Source organism: Hyla sarda, chromosome 7 (genome assembly GCF_029499605.1).
Source record: "Hyla sarda isolate aHylSar1 chromosome 7, aHylSar1.hap1, whole genome shotgun sequence".
Lineage (NCBI taxonomy): Eukaryota > Metazoa > Chordata > Amphibia > Anura > Hylidae > Hyla > Hyla sarda.
The window spans coordinates 185,720,547-185,740,426 of NC_079195.1; the positions used below are offsets into that span (position 1 = coordinate 185,720,547).

The following is a 19,880-nucleotide window of genomic DNA, read 5'->3' on the forward strand; positions in this document are numbered from 1 at the left end:
GTTATTGCACAGTGCAATGACGAGTGATGTCCTCAATGCGACGTCACCGTCAGTGCGCACAGTGACAGCTCAGGACGCCGCCGGAACCATAAGTAGCACGGGAACAGGTAATTATAAAACCGGGGATGGGGGAGGCAATGGAGCAGCAGCGGTGGTGGTTGGACTAGGGAGGACCCCAGGACAGGCAGGGGGAGATAAGCGGGCGGCAGCGGTCTCTGTCCGAAATAGCTGATACCTTATACCGGAATAAGTTATCGGCCTGAAAGGTCATAGATTATCAGTATCGGCCCTAAAAAATCAGTATCAGACGATCCCTAGTTTCCGCAACATGCACATGGATTTTTTTCATGCTTCATTCAGATGAATAGGACAATCAAAATAAAATCCCTCATGGCTCGGATTCCTCTTACATATTTTTTAGCTTGTATGTTGTGGACTCGGCAAGGTTTTAGGTGTTGATTACCCCATTGGGGCAAATCGGCATCCAGGATACCCAGTGCAGAACCGAAGACATGACACGTTACTTTTTTTTTTCTCAAAAAATCTGATGGAATGCATAACCTTGTGTTTTTCACATGTCAGAATATATGTACAAAAAAAAAATACCGTAATGTGAACATGGCCTTAGATAGTTTTAAAAGATTTTTTTTTAATTATTAATCCTGTACTCTATCATGCAATGTTTTAACCCCTTAAATGCCAAGCCCATTTTGGCCGTAAGGACCAGGCCAATTTTATTTTTGCATTTTGTTTTTTTTCCTTCTCGCCTTCTAAAAAATCATAACTCTTTATATTTTCATCTACAGACCCATATGAAGGTTTGTTTTTTGCGTCACTAATTTTATTTTGTAATGACATCACTTATTTTACCATAAAATGTATGGCACAACCAAAATTTTTTTTATTTATGTGGGAAATTAAAAAGAAAACCACAATTTAGCAAATTTTTGAAGGATTTGTTTTCACTCCGTACACTTTACAGTAAAAATGACATACATTTTATATATATATATATATATATATATATATATATATATATATATATATAATTGTACCGCTTTAAAAAAAAATCTCAAACTATTTTAACAAAATTAGAATGTTTGACATTGCCCTATTTTGACCACCAATAAATTTCTCATTTTGCCGAAAATACGGGGCAGTATGAGGGCTCATTTTTTGCTCTGTTATCTGTAATTTTTATCGGTACCACTTTTGCTTATATTTTACTTTTTAATCACTTTTTATAAATTTTTTTCAAACAAAATGTGAGAAAAAAGCATACATTTTTTTACTATAGGGGTTAATTAACATATTTTGATAGTTCAGACATTTACGCACGCGGCAATACCAAATATGTTTTTTAATAATTTTTTTACGCTTTTTGGAGGTAAAATGGAAAAAGGGACAATTTACATTTTCACATTTTTTTTTTACTCTTATGTCTCCATAGGGGACTATTTATAGCAGTCATTTGATTGCTATATCACTGCTCAGTGTTATCGGTGGTCTTCTGCTCGATCTCAGACCAGAGCAGAAGACCCCTGGAGACAGCCGGAGGCAGGTGAGGGGACCTCCGGCCGCATGCTGGATGATCGGATCCCCGCGGCAGCGCTGTGGGCGAACCGATCATCCATTTTAAGTGCCGCACTGCTGCAGATGCCGTGATCTGTATTGATCAGGGCATCTGAGGGGATAATGGTAACAGCTGGGACCTGCCGTACATGATGCGAGCTCACGGTCATGTATATGACATAAATGTACGTGTGCTAAGTACCACAGCACCATGACTTACATTTATGTCCAATGTCGTCAAGGGGTTAAAACAATAAAAAGGACAAAGTAGTAGTGGCCTTGGTGAGGACCAAAGCATCAGCCGCAGAGAATTCCCATCTCTTCATATTTATTTACACCTCAAAATCATTCACCACATTGACTCCCATGTTCAAAAGTATTAGATTAAAAGTTCGTAATTGTCAGAGAATACCAAAGACGAGTGATCATGGACACAATGTGCCGGAGAAGAGGAGCCACAAATGTTTGCATTTTTACATACCCTTATGTATTAAGAAAAGAAAAAATACACAAGTCCTTGTTCACATCTTCACTATTCTTCTCTTTAGAAATGATAGACGCCATTAGGGTACCAAATGGACTTCATTATCAGTCAGAAGAGTCTATCTGTCCCCAACAGTGTCCATTTTGTGATGGATCCGGCACTGCATTGAGGTTTATGTTTATGATGGAAACCACAACAAAGATGTAACCAAAGCCCTAGTCAATTCATGGCACAGCCACCAAGCTAAGTATACTGACACACACTGAGGCCACTGTTTTTCCCTGACCACTAATTCTAGGGATTTATTCTGTGGAATGACCTTTAAGTGACTTTTATGAAATTACAGTGACCTCATTGTTGGGGAACACTGTTCATGTCCAGTGAGCACTAAGGCTAAACATTTGTGTGTAGCACTATTTCTGTCTACTATGCACCTTGTATATGGCATTTTTCATCAGTTTTCTGGTCTGCTTGCTAGATTTCTCATATTTAGTTCTTCCTGAGCTGGAGGGTGAAGTTTAACATCTATGATGTTTCGCATACACAAACGGCGATCCTGGTCTTCTTTCTCTTTCTAGTGCACCCTTAGATGCAGAAGCTATGAGGGCATTATAGAGCAGTACTGAGCAGTCTAAATTGTGGATCAAACTGCAGTGAGATCTAATTCTTACAATAAGCTGTTGTGTTGTCTCGTTGCAGTTTCTGTCTGCCTCTTGCCTTCTCCACTCAATTCCTCTCCCATCTTCCTCCTCATCCCTCCTCTCTTCAGAGACTTGTATGGCAGCATGTAAGATGTTCCCTCAGTGAGCTGCTGGTCCTTGTAATTGGGGGAGAGCAGTGGTGGAAAATTGCCTGTTAAGAGGAGAAAGAAGCATATTTTTTTAATAGCCAGTTAAACCCCTTCACATTCAGTTCTTTAGTAGCTAGAGAATTACTTTAATAGAAACAATTAGGAAACCACTCAAAAAGTTAGATTTCATTGGCAAATCTGATGAGATTTGTCCGGTCTACATTTAACTAAGGTCCAGTGTTTTTGATGGCAAGAATAGCACTGCAAATCATTCTAATTGCAAAATATATTGGAAAAACTATCTGAAACCAATACAGATCCCGACCCCAATGGAGAATAGTGAATTCAGCTAAACCAATTCCAAATAAACTGTTTAAAAAACGTTAACCAAGTGAATGCCAAAAGGTCTGACTGCCATACCTTGTGTATAATCTTTTTTTCAGTATTTACACAATGTCTTATTTCTTGCATAATCTTTCTACTGTATCTGTTGCCATGAAACACGTTACTGAATAAGTTACTGCCGCCTTTGAGTAATGTTGGTGATGTTCATTGCCATGACGGTCGTCTTGCCTACAGACACTATAATAACACAGGTTTACTGCCCAACATTAAATAATGGCAGCAGCGGTGTTTGGTTCATGAAGCAATGCACATTTCACAAGCTGTTATGCTTCGCTCCTGTTAGACGGTAACACTCAGAGACATCAGTTTTCAAATAGCTGAGCATATTATCTCAGCCCCATGTTTCCATAGACACACTGCTATATTTGTACCTTACGCTGGTGATGTCTCTGGTGTACCAACCACTGCAAGATAACACGCAAAGCATCAGCGTAAGGTTGTTGTTTTTTTTTTTTTCCATATCTGCTTATACCTGCAAATCTTCAATTCTCCTTAAAGGATTTGTATGATTTCAGATGAATAGGGCAGAGTCCTTTATAGTGACCACACTTGCTTACATATGCGATGATCTTTTTTGCCCCAGACCTATTTTTTTTTCCTTCCACTTGCAGCATTACTCTTGTTCATCAGCTGTATTGGGTATTGCAATTCAACAGCATTCACTTAAAGCTTTCTAAGCTGCAATATCAGACACAGCCACTGGGCAATAGTGGTGCTATTTCTAGATCAGTCAATTTTTTTTTAAGATTTGCTTAGCAATTTGTTTAGCAATTGTTCTGGAACTCAGCAGAAGCGGAGCTTGCATCCACTGCAAGGATGCATTAAAATTTCCTGCATCCACTATGTGGGGAGTTGAATCCCCTGCATCTACTACTACGAGGCACTACATTCCCTGCATCTACTACTTGGTTAGTTAAATCCCCTACATCAGGGGTAGGCAACCTTTTAGGTAGTGCTGTGCCCAAAAAAAAATCGGAGTCACTTGGTGTGCCGGCAATATGGGTGTGGCTTTTTATGGGTGTGGTTTACTGTGGGTGGGGTTTGTTGGGGTGTGGCTTGTAACAGGGTAGGTGTTTATTTTTTATTTTTAGAATGTTTCCAGTATATATTCCCCACTGTAAGGGCCTTACAGTGAGGACAATACACAGAGAGGGGCATGCTTACAACAGCCAATAAAGTATTTAATCAGCATGGATAAGCATTTTAATTCAGACCTGCATAATACCAACCCTTGTATTACCCCTCTGCCATCATAAAGTCCCCACCATAATTCAGACCCCAAAATTAGACCCCACCATAATACAGACCCCAGAATCAGCTCCCACCATAATACTGACCCCAGAATCAGACCCCACAATAATACAGACCTCAGAATAAACATCCTGTATAATACAGACCCCAGAATCACCGCCCACCATAATACAGACCCCAGAATCACCACCCACCATAATACAGACCCCAGAATCACCACCCACCATAATACAGACCCCAGAATCACCACCCACCATAATACAGACCCCAGAATCACCGCCCACCATAATACAGACCCCCAGAATCACCGCCCACCATAATACAGTCCCCAGAATCACCGCCCACCATAATACAGACCCCAGAATTACCACCCACAATAATACAGACCCCAGAATCACTGCCCACCATAATACAGACCCCAGAATTACCGCCCACCATAATACAGACCCCAGAATTACCGCCCACCATAATACAGACCCCATAATCACCGCCCACCATAATACAGACCCCAGAATCACCACCCACCATAATACAGACCCCAGAATCACCACCCACCATAATACAGACCCCAGAATCACCGCCCACCATAATACAGACCCCAGAATTATCACCCACCATAATACAGACCCCAGAATGACCGCCCTGCATAATACAGACCCCAGAATGAACACTTATGTAGGTAACACAGTTATGGGGATCTATAGACTGACAGAGACCAGAGCCGGTCTCTGGGACAGAAGAGCTGCTGTCAGTCAGGAGCTGAGCTGAGTGTATTACAAAGAAACATATAACAGTCTTACTGATTTGTAGCAGTGACCTCTGACCTGCCCTCCTACAGACACTGCAGCCAGTACTGAGAGATCACCGCCCCCTCCCACTCCCTCCATGCTGCTGGCAGAGAACGGCAGGGGAATAAGGTTGACAGGGAAGAAAAAGAGAGATAACTTTCTCTCTTTCTGAACATGTTCCCGGTACTGCACTGCTATAGTCCACCAGGCAGGAAGAGGGAGGTGCATCATCCAACGTCCCTGGCCGGATCTTTTAGCAGCCGTAGCTGTTTTAAAGCAACAGTGTCCTGGGGCTGTTGCCAGCTCTGCACTCGCTCGCGTGCCACTCAAATGCACCTCGCGTACCATGAGTGGCACGCGTGCCAGGGGTTGCCAACCACTGCCCTACATCTACAACAGGCAGGATCCCCTGCATTTGTTACCAGAAGTTTGAATCCCCTTAAAGGACATCTGCAGCGTTATAACACCTATCACCTATCCACAGAATAGGGGATAAGTGTTTGATTGCGGGGGATCCGACCGCTGGGACCCCCCCGCGATCTCCTGAACTGGGCCCCTCGCATGAGTTCTCAGTGAGGGCACGAATGCGTGTAGAGTCTACCTAGAGAGGTTGTCGGTACGCCCCTGCCCCGCCTCGTCCCCATACTGTTCTATGGGAGAGGCGGGGAAGCACGAATGCTGCCTCCCTACCTCTCCCATAGAACTACATGGAGGAGGCATGTCGGCCGCAACGTCATGCTGCGGCCGGCACGCCTCCTGCACGGGAGAGCCGCAGCAGAGCTGTTGCCCCGTGCTGGGAATCGCGGGGGTCCCAGCGGTCAAACCCCCCCACGATCAAACCCTTATCACCTATCTTGTAAATATGGGATAAGTTGTTTTCAGCCACAAATGGCCTTTAATCACCTGTTTTCAAACCCGAATGATGAGGATCCCATCTTTAGTGCTTAAAAGCTACAAGGGGGTAGTGATATTTTTATAAAAGACAATGGGGGAAATTTATCATTGTTGTCTTTGGTAAGTAAGTTTTGTAATCCTTTATTTTTGCTTTGGTTTTGCTTATGTGTGACATATTTATCATACCATCCAAGGGGGGTTGATAATAAACTTGGCACACATGCAAAAATACAATAAGTCACGTCAGAACACCATTTTGTATGAAACCTCCTCTACTCTGCGACTTTTTGCACAGAAAGTCCTACGTGCGACATTCGCACTTCATAAATTTGCAACGTCTGCAAAGTGAAAACTGAAAGTTGCTTAGGTAAGGCTGTTTGCTACTTTATGCATCCCGTTGCTGGGACCCCCAACAATCTCCATGCAGCACCTGACATTCTAAACAGCCATCACGCCCACTCCCATAGACATGAATGGAGGGGGCGTGGCGTGATATCACATCTCCCGCCATGGGAACCCAGCGTCCTTAACTTACTATTTAGAATACTTAGTGCTGCACGGAGATCGCGCGGGGGTGGGGGGGGGACACGGGTGGCGGGGGGGGGTTGGGGGGGTCAGACATCTTTTCCCCTATCGTTTGCATAGGGCATAAGAGGTCTGTGAGCGGAGTACCCCTTTAATTTGCAAACAACCCGTAATGAGAGTTCCACTACTCTCTTAAGCAGATCTCAAAGTTTAAAGGGGTATTCCAGGAAAAAACTTTTTTTGATATATCAACTGGCTCCAGAGAGTTAAATAGATTTGTAAATTACTTCTATTAAAAAATCTTAATCCTTTCAGTACTTTTGAGCTTCTGAAGTTAAGGTTGTTCTTTTCTGTCTAAGTAATCTCTGATGACACGTGTCTCGGGAAACGCCCAGTTTAGAAGCAAATTCCCATAGCAAACCTCTTCTAAACTGGGCGGTTCCCGAGACACGTGTCATCAGAGATTACTTTGACAGAAAAGAACAACCTAAACTTCAGAAGCTCATAAGTACTGAAAGGATTAAGATTTTTTTTTATAGAAGTAATTTACAAATCTGTTTAACTTTCTGGAGCCAGTTGATATATAAAAAAAAGTTTTTTTCCTGGATAACCCCTTTAATCGCGGCTAGGGTATTGGTTAAAACACGGTTAGCTCAGACCCAACAGGGTAATGACTCAGGAATCAGATGACCTCTTGTTTCCTGTATATTCATTTTCAAACTTGTAGTTTTCTTATTCATGAAACAGACAAAGTAGAGCGAATAGCATAGAACAGATATGTTACAGCAGGTAGTGATCACTGTGGATAATGTAGGTACAGAAAAAACTGGTGTGTGCAGATAAAGGAGATGAAAGGATGAATAATGGATATTCTCCCCTTATAGATCTGTTCATATGGCCACAAGGAAGGAAAAATAATCCACCCTATCATATATAGCAGGGGTAAGGGTATGAATACACCATTTACCATGTTTGTTCAGTGAATGCGCCAGGAAAGCTCCCGCCATATACACAAAATGTATCCACATGGTCCTATTAACCTGACAGATTCCATTAATTCCTTTTGACACCCATAGGGACTGATACAAAAAAATTTCACATGATGATAAAAGGTAGAGATTTGTAGACTGATGATCAGTCAGTAATGTTCTCTTGTTGTCCAGTATGATGCTGCTGCGTACAATCCTTTCCTCCCTATGCCACCTATGGCCAGGATGTAGGTAATAGGGGAAGAATATTTGGGTTAACCGTAGCTACACCTGAATTTCTGGGATTACGAGTGACGGGAATTAAGATTTCTCAGATGATCAGAGGTTTTCTTCCAGTACAAAGACAAGTTCTCCTTTGTGTCTGTGAATACCGTTAAATGTTTTTGTTCGTTTGCAAAAGAAAGAAAAACAAAACAAAAAAAAAAAAAAAGTCCTTATTCGGCTGAAGTGATTAATTCCTTTGTGATCCATTTTTATGATACTGATTATTGTGTTGACATCTTTGGTTTTACACACTGTGAGTACTTGGAAGTGTTTGCTGGGCTTAAATTACAGATTGTCGAGCTGTTGGAGAACATTTCTCACCAGTAAATTCCTAATGACTTTTTTTTTTCTGTAGTTTACATAAAGATCGCTGCAACAAACACAATGAATAGATGTAATTGCTTATAGAAACATCACATAAAAACCCAATTGTTCCGCATCATCCCAAGATTTAATTTCACCATAATTTTTGTCAATTTTGGGCAGAGCGTACTTTTATCGGGAACTGCTCTGTGAGCGGTCTTTGCACATGGCTTTCATTACGGGCATTTGTTAGAACACGTGAGTAGTAGAAGTATATGAAGTATATGCAGGCAATGTGAAAAGTGCACGGATCAAAAGCAAAAAGAGAAAAGAGGCTTTAGAGGGGTACTCCGGTGGAAAACATTTTTCTTTTTTTAAATCAACTGGTGCCAAAAAGTTAAACAGATTTTAAATTACTTCTATTAAAAAATCTTTACTAGAACTTTTACAGTACTTTTTAGCAGCTGTATGCTACAGAGGAAAGTCTTTTCTTATTGAATTTCCTTTTTGTCTTACCCACAGTGCTCTCTGCTGACACCTGATGCCCATATCAGGAACTGTCCAGAGCAGGAGAAAATTCCCGTAGCAAACCTATGCTGCTCTGGACAGTTCCTGACACGGACAGAGGTGTCGGCAGAGAGCGCTGTGGACAAGACAAAAAAGAAATTAAAAAATAAATGAATTTCCTCTGTAGCATACAGCTGCTAAAAGGTACTGGAAGGGTAAAGATTTTTTTTTTTAAAGAAGTCCTTTACAAATCTGTTTAACTTTCTGGCATCAGTTCATTTAAAAAAAAAAAAAAGTTTTCCACCGGAGTACCCCTTTAACTATATTCTCCCTGAATGTCAGCCGTGTGCCTTACAGCACTGGTCATCATTTAATTATATATAGTCTTATTTCAAACACCCTCCCGATAATAGAAAGATTATGGCCACCCTCATAAGAAATTACATGATGTTACCAAGTAGTAAGACTAATAAACCAAAGAAGTTTAGGTTTAGCTGGAAAGTATTTTTTAGGAAAATTTTAAAAGAATCTGTCGTCACTCCGGCCTGTTTGTTTAGAAAACACTTTGTTTAATAAATAACAATTATCGTGTATCTGTCCTCCTGGAGATTAGTCTACAAAATATATATATATATATATATATATATATATATATATATATATATATACAGTGGTCCCTCAAGTTACAATATTAATTGGTTCCAGGACGACCATTGTATGTTGAAACCATTGTATGTTGAGACCAGAACTCTATGGAAACCTGGTAATTGGTTCTAAAGGCACTAAAATCCAAAAATAGGAAAAAGTGAGGATTAAAGAAAAATAAGTAGATAACTAATATAGATAAAGCAAATCCTTATATATAAAAGTAAGAAAGATCTGCTGGGAGCTGTAAATCACTGTCTATGTCAGCGTTTCCCAAGCAGGGAGCCTGCAGCTGTTGCAAAACTACAACTCCCAGCATGCCCGGACAGCCGTTGGCTGTCCGGGCATGCTGGGAGTTGTAGTTTTGCAACAGCTGGGGCCACAATGCTTGGAAAACACTGGTCTATGTCGAGGACAAGAGCTTCTTCGGGGTCCTGTACAGTACACAGTGTCCTAAAAAAGTAACATGGAGCCGCCCTCACCTGGTGTCCATAGGAGCAGCTAACCCTGGTACAGGTAAAGAGTACAGAACATGTAATACCTCCCTGTACTGTAGGGGGCGCTACCAGACATCAGTCAGTGCATACGCTTCAGTAATACAGGGGTTTTACCAGTAAAATGCCCATTCTGATTGGTCAGTTCTTCCGGCCATTGACACGTTTCACAGATCTGGACTGTCTGTAGTATTGTATGTTGAGTCAGGTTTCAACTTACAATGGTCCAGAAAAGACCATTGTATGTTGAGGCCATTGTAAGTTGAGGGATCACTGTGTGTGTGTAAAACCTCTGTATTCTCACCCCTCTTCTGTATCTTGTCTTAAAGTGACACTGCATCACATGCTGCTGGGCACCACCGGTCAGTAACAAACAAATGTACCGGTGCATTTAAAGGAACTTGCTCCAGCACCGTGATGCATAAAAAATTTCCTTTGTTGAAAATTTTAATATACACACTAGCATGATAGGTCTATGGTCACACGAAAAACACAGACACATTTCGAGCAAGCTTGAAATGAGTCTGTGCTTTTAATATGCAGGATCATGAGATCATGAACCTATCATTTACGCATGTGTATTAAAAAAATTAACAAAGGGCATTGTTTATGCATCACAGTTCCTTTCTATGCAAGGTTAAAGGGGTACTACCGTGGAAAACTTTTTTTTTTTTTTTTTTTTTAATCAACTGGTGCCAGAAAGTTAAACAGATTTGTAAATCACTTCTATTAAAAAAAATCTTAATCCTTACAGTACTTTTTAGGGGCTGTATACTAAATAGAAATCCATAAAATAAATGCATTTCCTGTGATGTCCTGACCACAGTGCTCTCTGCTGACCTCTGCTGTCCATTTTAGGAGCCGGAGAAAATCCCCATAGCAAACATATGCTTCTCTGGACAGTTCCTAAAATGGACAGCAGAGGTCAGCAGAGATCACTGTGGTCAGGACATCACAGGAAACGCATTTATTTTTGGATTTTTCTTTAGTATACAGCCCCTAAAAAGTACTGGAAGGATTAAGATTTTTTAATAGAAGTGATTTACAAATCTGTTTAACTTTCTGGCACCAGTTGATTTCCACGGTAATACCCCTTTAAAGGGTACTGCACTGGCCAGCGTTTGGAAAATTTTGTTCCGAATGCTGTGTTCGCGCTGTGGGGGTCGGCCATGCCACCTTGTGATGTCAGACCATGCCCCCTCAATGTGAGTCTATGGTAGGGGGCGTGCCTGCTGGTCTGACGTCACGAGGGAGCATGGCCGACTTCTGCAGCGTGCACGCAGCATTTGGAACTAAATGTTCAGAACACTGGCCAGTGGAGTACCCTTTAATTCAATGCCAGTATTGTCAGACTGCCTATAGGCACACCCTGTTGACAAACTGAATGGAAACAACCACTTTTAAATTTGTAAGCTATATTTATAAGGCTATACACACCAGTTTTTTGCTTGTTAGGTCCATTGTTGCTGGTTTTGTTTACAGGGCTACAGCAATGACATGCCGTATACCCCCATCACATGCTGTATATTGCTAAGACCAGTAATGTATACTACGAAGGGTTCTTGTTCGATCTTGTAATTCTCTTCAAGTCTCCATTATAAGTTGTAAATATGCTGGTACCTCAGTGACCTTTATGGATTGCTATATTTACATCCTATCATGTTAGCATCTCCTCTGGGCGCCTCGGATAAGTCAGAGGTCAAATAATTCTTTCTTGGTTTCTCACTTGAGGAGAATCTAGAGACACTTAGTCAATACAAGATGAGATCATACCAAGATGAAATGATGCCAATATTAGTCCACTGTTTATAGTCAAGATGGCTGAATAAAGACATTGTGGCTGAAGCAAACAATGTCTGATTTTCCTTCAGACGTTTGTATCTAGATTTTCCATTTTTACTTATTGCGCCACGTCTGTCTAATGGAAACACATAGACTTGCAAGCATTCCCGTGGAGTGCGACTTTCGGTAAAAGGGAGAAACGTCTCTGCAAACAGTCTCTGAAGCCTCTGTCTTAAAGGGAATGTGTTCTTTAGAAAAGACCCTTTTTAAATTAAGTTTTTATGGTAGATTTTAGTACAGTTTTTAAAATTGAAAATTAGAAAAAAAATATTATAAACTTATCCTGAAATCTTGCCGTTTTTATTCTGGCCACTTATCTATCTACTTGTTTTAATTTTCACTGTAATCCTGCAGTGAAAGTCGGGCTGACATTTCCAGTTAAAGGGGTTTTCCGGCTTTGGATAGAGGATAAGACATATAAAACCAGAATACCCCTTAAAGTAGAGATCACTTCTCAGCAGTCTTCTTCTTATCACAGGCAATATTACAGTGAAGGCTTATACTATTAGATAAGATGGGATCTGACCATTAACAGTAGGTGATGGTCAGAGCTTCCCCTCTCTCCATAGGTCACAGAGCATTCTTTTTATACCTGTCTCATAGAAGTAAAAAAATCGTATTCAGACTATTGTTCACCATGTCCATGTAGCTGCTGTTAACAGAGCAAAGCAGAAACTCGGGCAATGTGGCCGCCCCTATAATTATGTACAAAAAAATTGAAAACAACATACAATCTGGAAATAGAAACAGATTAGAGAAAAAGAACATGTTTCAGTATCTGGCTTAGATCAGTATCTATATGGTTCATTCCCTTTAAGGTAACCATATACATATGTTATCGGTCTACCGCTCCATCCAAATCCCTACATACATATAAATGTTTGGCTTAGCTGAGTGTTGTGAATAGAGAGAAGGGGTAAGCTGCTGCCATACTCCTCTGGCCATGGCTTAATTCTCCAAGAACAAAGGAATTAGGCCGGTAAAATCAAAGTGTCTGAACCTTCTCTCCCCCAGCATCATCTGTCAGAAGAGTCAGGAAGCCCTCATATACATTAGATAGTCGGCCGATCCTGCTAAAAGTGTCAAGTTCGGGCAGCTTTTCTCCAATGTGTATGGGGACCTTTAGGCTTTTATTACCCAAGTTGCTGCTAGCAATTGTTATATGACTGCTTCAACTAAATAAGGACTTTTAGCTTCTACTGACCGGCTACAGCCTGTTACAAACAGCAGCCAATGGTTCGTTCATGAATTTGCAAGGCAACTATGTGAAAGTATAGAATGTATACTAAACCTAAATCTCTTTATAGTTATGGTGCTGAGCTGCAGTACCAGACACCGTTCTCAAGTGCATGTGGTGCTGTCTCCTTGTTTTAACCTCCAAAGTCATGAATTGATTCCTTTTATCCATTAGGACTTTCTGACCGACCTAGTAATGTCAGAGGTGGACCGATGTGGTGACCATGATGTCTTAATCTTCAGAGAAAATACACTTGCCACCAAAGCCATTGAGGAGTATCTGAAATTGGTGGGACAGAAATACCTGCACGATGCTCTTGGTAGGTGTAGACATATACCTTTTCCCTTTCAGGAAGTTTAAGGGTTGTTGTTATAATGTTGTTTATTTTTTTTTTTCATATGTAAATTTAGAATTTAGTTTATATTTCTGTTTCCTCTCCCAGGGGAGTTCATCAAGGCCTTGTATGAATCAGACGAGAACTGCGAGGTGGATCCCAGTAAATGTTCATCTAGTGAACTTGCTGAACATCAGAGTAACCTAAAGATGTGCTGCGAACTGGCTTTCTGTAAGATCATCAACTCCTACTGGTGAGTAACCCAAGTGAGTCCTAAGTGTGACTGGAAAACTGCAATGTGGACATCCTCTCATGTGTCTTAGTGAGGAAGTGCAAGAAAATTGTCCAAGTATATCTTGAGGGATTTGTCCGGTTTTAAAAGCTCCTGCTCAAATGCGCTTTTACTATGTGTCTATGTAGTGAATGGATGTGGTCCCATTAGATACCAAAGAAGTCTCCTGATCAGCCGAGCAAACTAGATCCAGTTACACATCCATTGTGTAGTTATTTAAGCTTTGTGCTGTTTGTGTCTTCTGAGAAGATTTTTGTATCATCGTGTGAAGACAAGACTAAACATTGCAGCTCAGGAACCATATCATCGGATTGGAGACTCCCTGCAGTTGGCTTTTATCATTCTTTGGCACTGATTCCTACATCCATTCATCCTCTTTGTGAGAGCCGAATGTAAAATAATGTCAGCTTAAAAAGGTCCCATCCCCCCAGTTGTTGTTTTATGGCAGAAGTTCCTTGTGCGCTGACTGACCGTTGACTGGATCGGGCTGACAGGGCTGAAACAGTTATCATTGAGGGCTTGGAAGACCTTTGATCGTGAAGGCTGCTTAAATCCTGTCTTAAATTTGGGTCTTTAGGTTTCTTGGTGATGTCTATGTGATATTAAGGATTAGAACCATACAGATTATTGCTGGTAATTCTCTTTGTCAATTAACTTTTTAAAGTATAAGAAGGGAATGTATGTTACCTGATGGTTTTTATAGCGGAAATCTGTAGTGGCTTACAGTACCATGCATGTGGATGAGATTTTACACATTTTTCTGAACAGAAAATTGATATGCTGTGTGGATTTTTAGGTCTCCAGCATGACGAAAAAAATCTTATGCCAAATCCACAAGAAATGTAGCATTACATTTCTCACCTTACTAATGTGTCTCCTGTTCCCAAGCCATTGCTTCCCTGGTCCCCACCAGTCTCTTTTTTACCAGGCTCCAGCAATACTGCGGCGGTCACGTGTTGACATGTCATTGCTGGAACCAGGGAAGTGTTGATTTAGGGAGCAGAAGAGGGGTCAGTAAGATACTGCTTTTTTTTTTGTTTTTGTTTTATTATCACATCAATATTTATAAGTAAAATTTCAGGAATTATCATTGACAAGAAAACAAGAACACAGTGGCACAATACCACAAAGAAAGGTGGAAGAAAAGGGAAAAACAATAAAAAACTGAGTAAACTAAGTTGTTAGACAAAACCACGTAAACCAGTTTAAATAAGTTAAAGTTAATTGAAATAAATTGATAATCCTCCTATGTCCTTCTTGTATTTATTCCTCCAAATAATCCCTCAAAGAAGGCCTAACTGATAATTTCCTCAAACCTACAAATGTGGTTTATATTCTTGCACCATTTCAGAGCGGTTGGCGGGACTTTCTGTCTCCATTTAAGTGGGATTAATGTTTTAGCTGCAGCCATTAGTCTTGTTTTCAAATTGGACCTTGATGGTTCCCAGAAAGCTTTTGGTCAACCCAAAGTGTTCATATCAAAAGATAATGTTAAAGTAGGTTATACCAGAGACTGGATTTTGCCAAAGCATTTAATCAAGTGACATGACCACCAGATGTGTTCTAAAGAGCCTACATGGTTCTGACATCTCCAACACATATTTGACAGCAAGTTTGTAGGCATATAGCCATTTGGGGGTCTTACACCATCTTACTAAGAGTTCATAGTGACTTTCTTGAAAAGATAGACGTGTTAAGAGGCCATGGACATTTCTCTTTTTTTAATGCTTTTTTTATTTTTATTTAGAAGGTCAACAGTTTAAATCGACAGAGGGAAAATCTGCAACACAATCGGCACTAAAATCAACACAATTTGTGAAAGCTTTGTCTACTGAAAATTCTTACAATTTTTTTTTTTTTATAATCTTTCAGCAAAAGGTTACTGGTATTACCCCCAATAGATTTACTCAGTTAGCTGGACATTTTTGTAATATGTCTAGTATGTCTAGTGTTTTACCCCCCCAGACTACCAACATGAGCTTACTGTTGTGGACACATGTAATGCAGTCATACATTTTGCTGCACTTCTGGCTACTTTATCCATGCGAAAATCATGTCAGCAACAGATAAAATACAAATAGGTGTGGCTGGGCTTAACAATGAATTTATTTCTATATATATCACATGTTAAGAACATTTCTGCATAGTGGGTATCTCTAGTTTAACAGTTCCTCATAATTCCATAAACATGCCTAACTATCTCACATTACTTTCTTCTCTGGATTTTTTGAAGTAATTGGAATCCAAAATTAGACAATTGCTGCATCTGTACAGCCCGTCCAATGGGCTAACACTTGCTATATTTACCTATTTACCAATTTTATTTATATGTAATAGCACTGACCTGTCCCACAGCCCTGTACAGAGGTTGTCACATCGGTCCCGGTCCCTGTTGGATCTTACCATCTAACCTTAGTATGTTTTTGAAGTATGGGAGAAACCAAGGCATCCAGAAGGAAACTCCATGCAGTTGTTGCCCTGGGTGGAGTTTAACCCAGGACCCCAGCGCTGCAGAGTAACGAAGCTAACCAATGAGCCACAATGCTGCCTCTGCATTTACAATAGCCACAAAGAATACCCATGGGAAATTTATTTAAGGAAAAAAAATAGGCCTTTGTAAGTTATTGTTTAAATGGGCACTGTCAGAAAAACTTTTTATATGTTGTTACTGATGGAAATTAAAGACTTTTTGTAATATAGTTGTTTAAAAATTTTGAATATTTAATAAAGAAAATGGCCCCGGAATATCCCACCACTAGGGATCCCCATACCAACTGGGACACTAACTAGTCCTGCAGCAGCATCAGCTTGTCCATAAGTCATGGACAAGGCTGCATGAGCAGGAACACCAATCACCTCCCACTACAAGGGAGGGACACGCCCCTTCCCCTTAGAGGATTTCTAAAACTGTGAGCTAATAAAAAGAGGGATTTTTATAATAAATTTAGGTGATAGAGGCATAGAAAATAAGATGTACATGGTCAGGATTACATACTGAGTAACATATTATTTATTTATTTTAAATAGGGCATTGGTTTTCTTTATCAGTTCAGTATCTGTCATAAGGTTATGAAACAGTCTGGAGGCTGTCAGAGATTTTTGGAAAGTGTAGCTTTGTAACAGATGGTGTAACACAGGTAGTCTAAAAATGTACACAGCATGGCTAACCTATTTAAAGAAAAAAAATGTTGGTTTGACCACATGCCAAGCTCAGTCACATTGTCGCAGTACCATGTTATAATGGTGGCAATGCTTTTTATATCAGGCTGAATGCAACCTTTGTTCTCCCGGCACAATGGTTTGATGTGTTTGCAGCACACAGAACTCCTTGTTCTTGTTCACTTTCTGCGGTTGCAGCATAAATCCAGAGGACAAATATAACCTATTCATTAATATTATTCACCCTTTCCAGTTACATTGATGGATCTTTAGTCTGAGCAGAAGAGTCATCTAAATGTCATCTTTTATTTAAGCTGCGGAAAAAGGCATCACCAACATGGTCACCAAACATCAGTAAACTGAAACAAGCAGTTCTAAATGTTACATAGGACAGCTGAAAAAAGTCACATGTCCATCAATTTCAACCAAGGAGGGGATAAGATGGATTAATGGAAGTGGTATGGGTGGATGAAGAGGAGGGGATGTTATACTATATTTCTATTTTTAGAGTTTATCTAAGCCTAAACTGTTTCTTTTTTCTGTGAGCAGTTCCTGAGGTAGACTGTTCCATAAATTTACATATGTTTTGGTAAAAGGTTTGTTGCCTCTGGAGATGAAAGGGGTGCTTTTTTTTTAATCAACTGGGGCCAGAAAGTTAAACAGATTTGTAAATAACTTCAATTAAAAAAATCTTAATCCTTCCAGTCATTATCAGCTGCAGTTATGATCCACAGGAAGTTTTTTCTTTTTGAAATTCCTTTCTGCCTGACCACAGTGCTCTCTGCTGGCACCTCTGTTCATGTCAGGAACTGTCCAGAGCAGGAAAGGTTTCTATGGGGATTTGCTCTTACTCTGGACAGTTCCTTAAATGGACAGAGGTGTCAGCAGAGAGCACTGTGGTCAGGCAGAAAGGAAATTCAAAAAGAAAAGAACTTCCTGTGGCCATACAACAGCTGATAAGTACTGGAAGGATTAAGATTTTTTAATAGAAGTAATTTACAAATCTGTTTAACTCTCTGGCACCAGTTGATTTAAATGGGCACTGTCATGATATCAAAAAATTGATATGTTGTAGTACTTAAGTACTACAACATATCTCTAATATACTTTAATTAAAAAAAGTGATTTTAAACCAGTTTAAAATCACTTTTAAATTCGGCCACTAGGGGTCACCCTCCTAGTGGCCGAATGCATTCGGCAGTGACGTCACTACAGAATTTCGACTCATTTAAGCCTGGCAATGAGTCGAAATTCAGTCACTGCGGTGCTCGCTCCCGCCTGTCAATCAAACAGGCGAGAGCGAGCACGCTGATAGCTGGGGCTGCGCGCATAGGCCAGCTCCACTGGCCTCGTGCAAGGCCCCATTACCCTGTCCGGAGGCAGCGCGCACTCATTGCTATGCTGATCCTCTGCCTCGCGCGCAGCTAACGTAGTACTGCGCATGCGCAGTACTACGCAAATAGCGTAGGGCTTCTGCCTACGTTAGCGCTATGCCATTTGCGTAGTGCTGCGCCTGCGCAGTACTACGTTAGCTCCGCACGAGGCTTTTAAATCTTTTCCCGTACCCTGAGAGCTAACAGGGACGGGGAACAGAGCTGCGCTCGGCATTCTTGTGACACCGCTGGGAAAGAAAGAAAACTGTATCCGGTTCATACCGGTTCTGTATACTGCCCAGCACTAGGCATGAGTGTTATTTATTTAATAGGGTGCCTCCAGCTGTTTCACAACTACAATTCTCAGCATGGCCTGACAGCTAATAGCAATCATGGCATGCCGGGAGTTTTAGTTGGGAAACAGCTGGAGGCACCCTATTAGATAAATAACACTCATGCATAGACGATCTGAGGGCGGAAGCAAGCGCCCAGCAAGGCATCAGTGACGTCGCGCTTGTTGGGAAGCACTGCTTCCTGCCCTGCTTTATAGAGCAGATTTAGAAGCACTAAATCTGCTCTATTAAAGTGATTAAAAAAAATGTTGAAGCCAGGTAGGGGGTTAGGGCTAGATTACTACTAGGTAGGGACATATTTGATTATATAGTACTTGGTGGGAGCTACCCTTTAAAAAAAAAAAAAGAAAATGCTTTCCAGTGGAGTACCTCTTTAAACCATTCTTTTATCCAAGCGGAGGTAGTGTCTTTTATGCAAGTGACAGCATTTTATAGAGCTTGAATAATGCTTGGTCACAAATTTAGGAAGTGAAAGCTATAAGGGTAAAGCCACATAGCATTTATGTTTTGTCCCAATGTGTGCCTATCACTACGAAATACAGTTTTATCATTAATACAAGTCGTATGCAAGAGAAAGAGGTCGGCATAACCCAATCTCACTCTTCCTACTTTCACACAATCAAAGGCTCCCAGGCAATGCAATAAGGCAAGAACAGGCACCACGGGGTGCTCAGTCTTCAATGAAATAAACAAGATCAAAATAGCTGTCATAAAGTGTAATAAAAGGCACCTTCCACATCTTGTGTTATACAGATTTTAATGTTTTTTACATGCATATAAAATTACAGCATGACCAGGTTAGGACGCCGCGCATCTGTTAAGCACAAAATGTACCTTTTCACTTTCTCACTAATCCATTTTGCAACTCACCTTTTGCTGCATTGCTTATAGCTGTTATTGCTGTTTTACCTGGCTCAATGGTTTAGGTATAGGGAAGTTAGAGGTAGCGTTTAGGTATAGGGAAGTGAGGTAGCGTTTAGGTATAGGGGAGTTAGAGGTAGCGTTTAGGTATAGGGAAGTAAGAGGTAGCGTTTAGGTATAGGGAAGTTAGAGGTAGCGTTTAGGTATAGGGAAGTTAGAGGTAGCGTTTAGGTATAGGGAAGTTAGAGGTAGCGTTTAGGTATAGGGAGGTTAGAGGTAGCGTTTAGGTATAGGGAGGTTAGAGGTAGCGTTTAGGTATAGGAAAGTTAGAGGTAGCGTTTAGGTATAGGGGAGTTAGAGGTAGCGTTTAGGTATAGGAAAGTTAGAGGTAGCGTTTAGGTATAGGGAGGTTAGAGGTAGCGTTTAGGTATAGGGAAGTTAGAGGTAGCGTTTAGGTATAGGGAGGTTAGAGGTAGCGTTTAGGTATAGGGAGGTTAGAGGTAGCGTTTAGGTATAGG

The 19,880-nt window shown here is 40.7% G+C and overlaps 1 protein-coding gene across 15 annotated transcripts in view; it reads left to right on the forward strand.

Moving 5' to 3' along the window:
* Nucleotides 1-19,880, forward strand: part of RASAL2 (RAS protein activator like 2) — a 394,529-nt gene that overhangs the window by 346,693 nt on the left and 27,956 nt on the right. For all 15 annotated transcript variants that reach the window (XM_056531799.1, XM_056531795.1, XM_056531790.1 and 12 more), the window contains 2 exons: nt 13,165-13,309; nt 13,433-13,577. In XM_056531799.1, the coding sequence (XP_056387774.1) occupies nt 13,165-13,309; nt 13,433-13,577 (290 nt within the window). The remainder of the gene's footprint in view (nt 1-13,164; nt 13,310-13,432; nt 13,578-19,880) is intronic.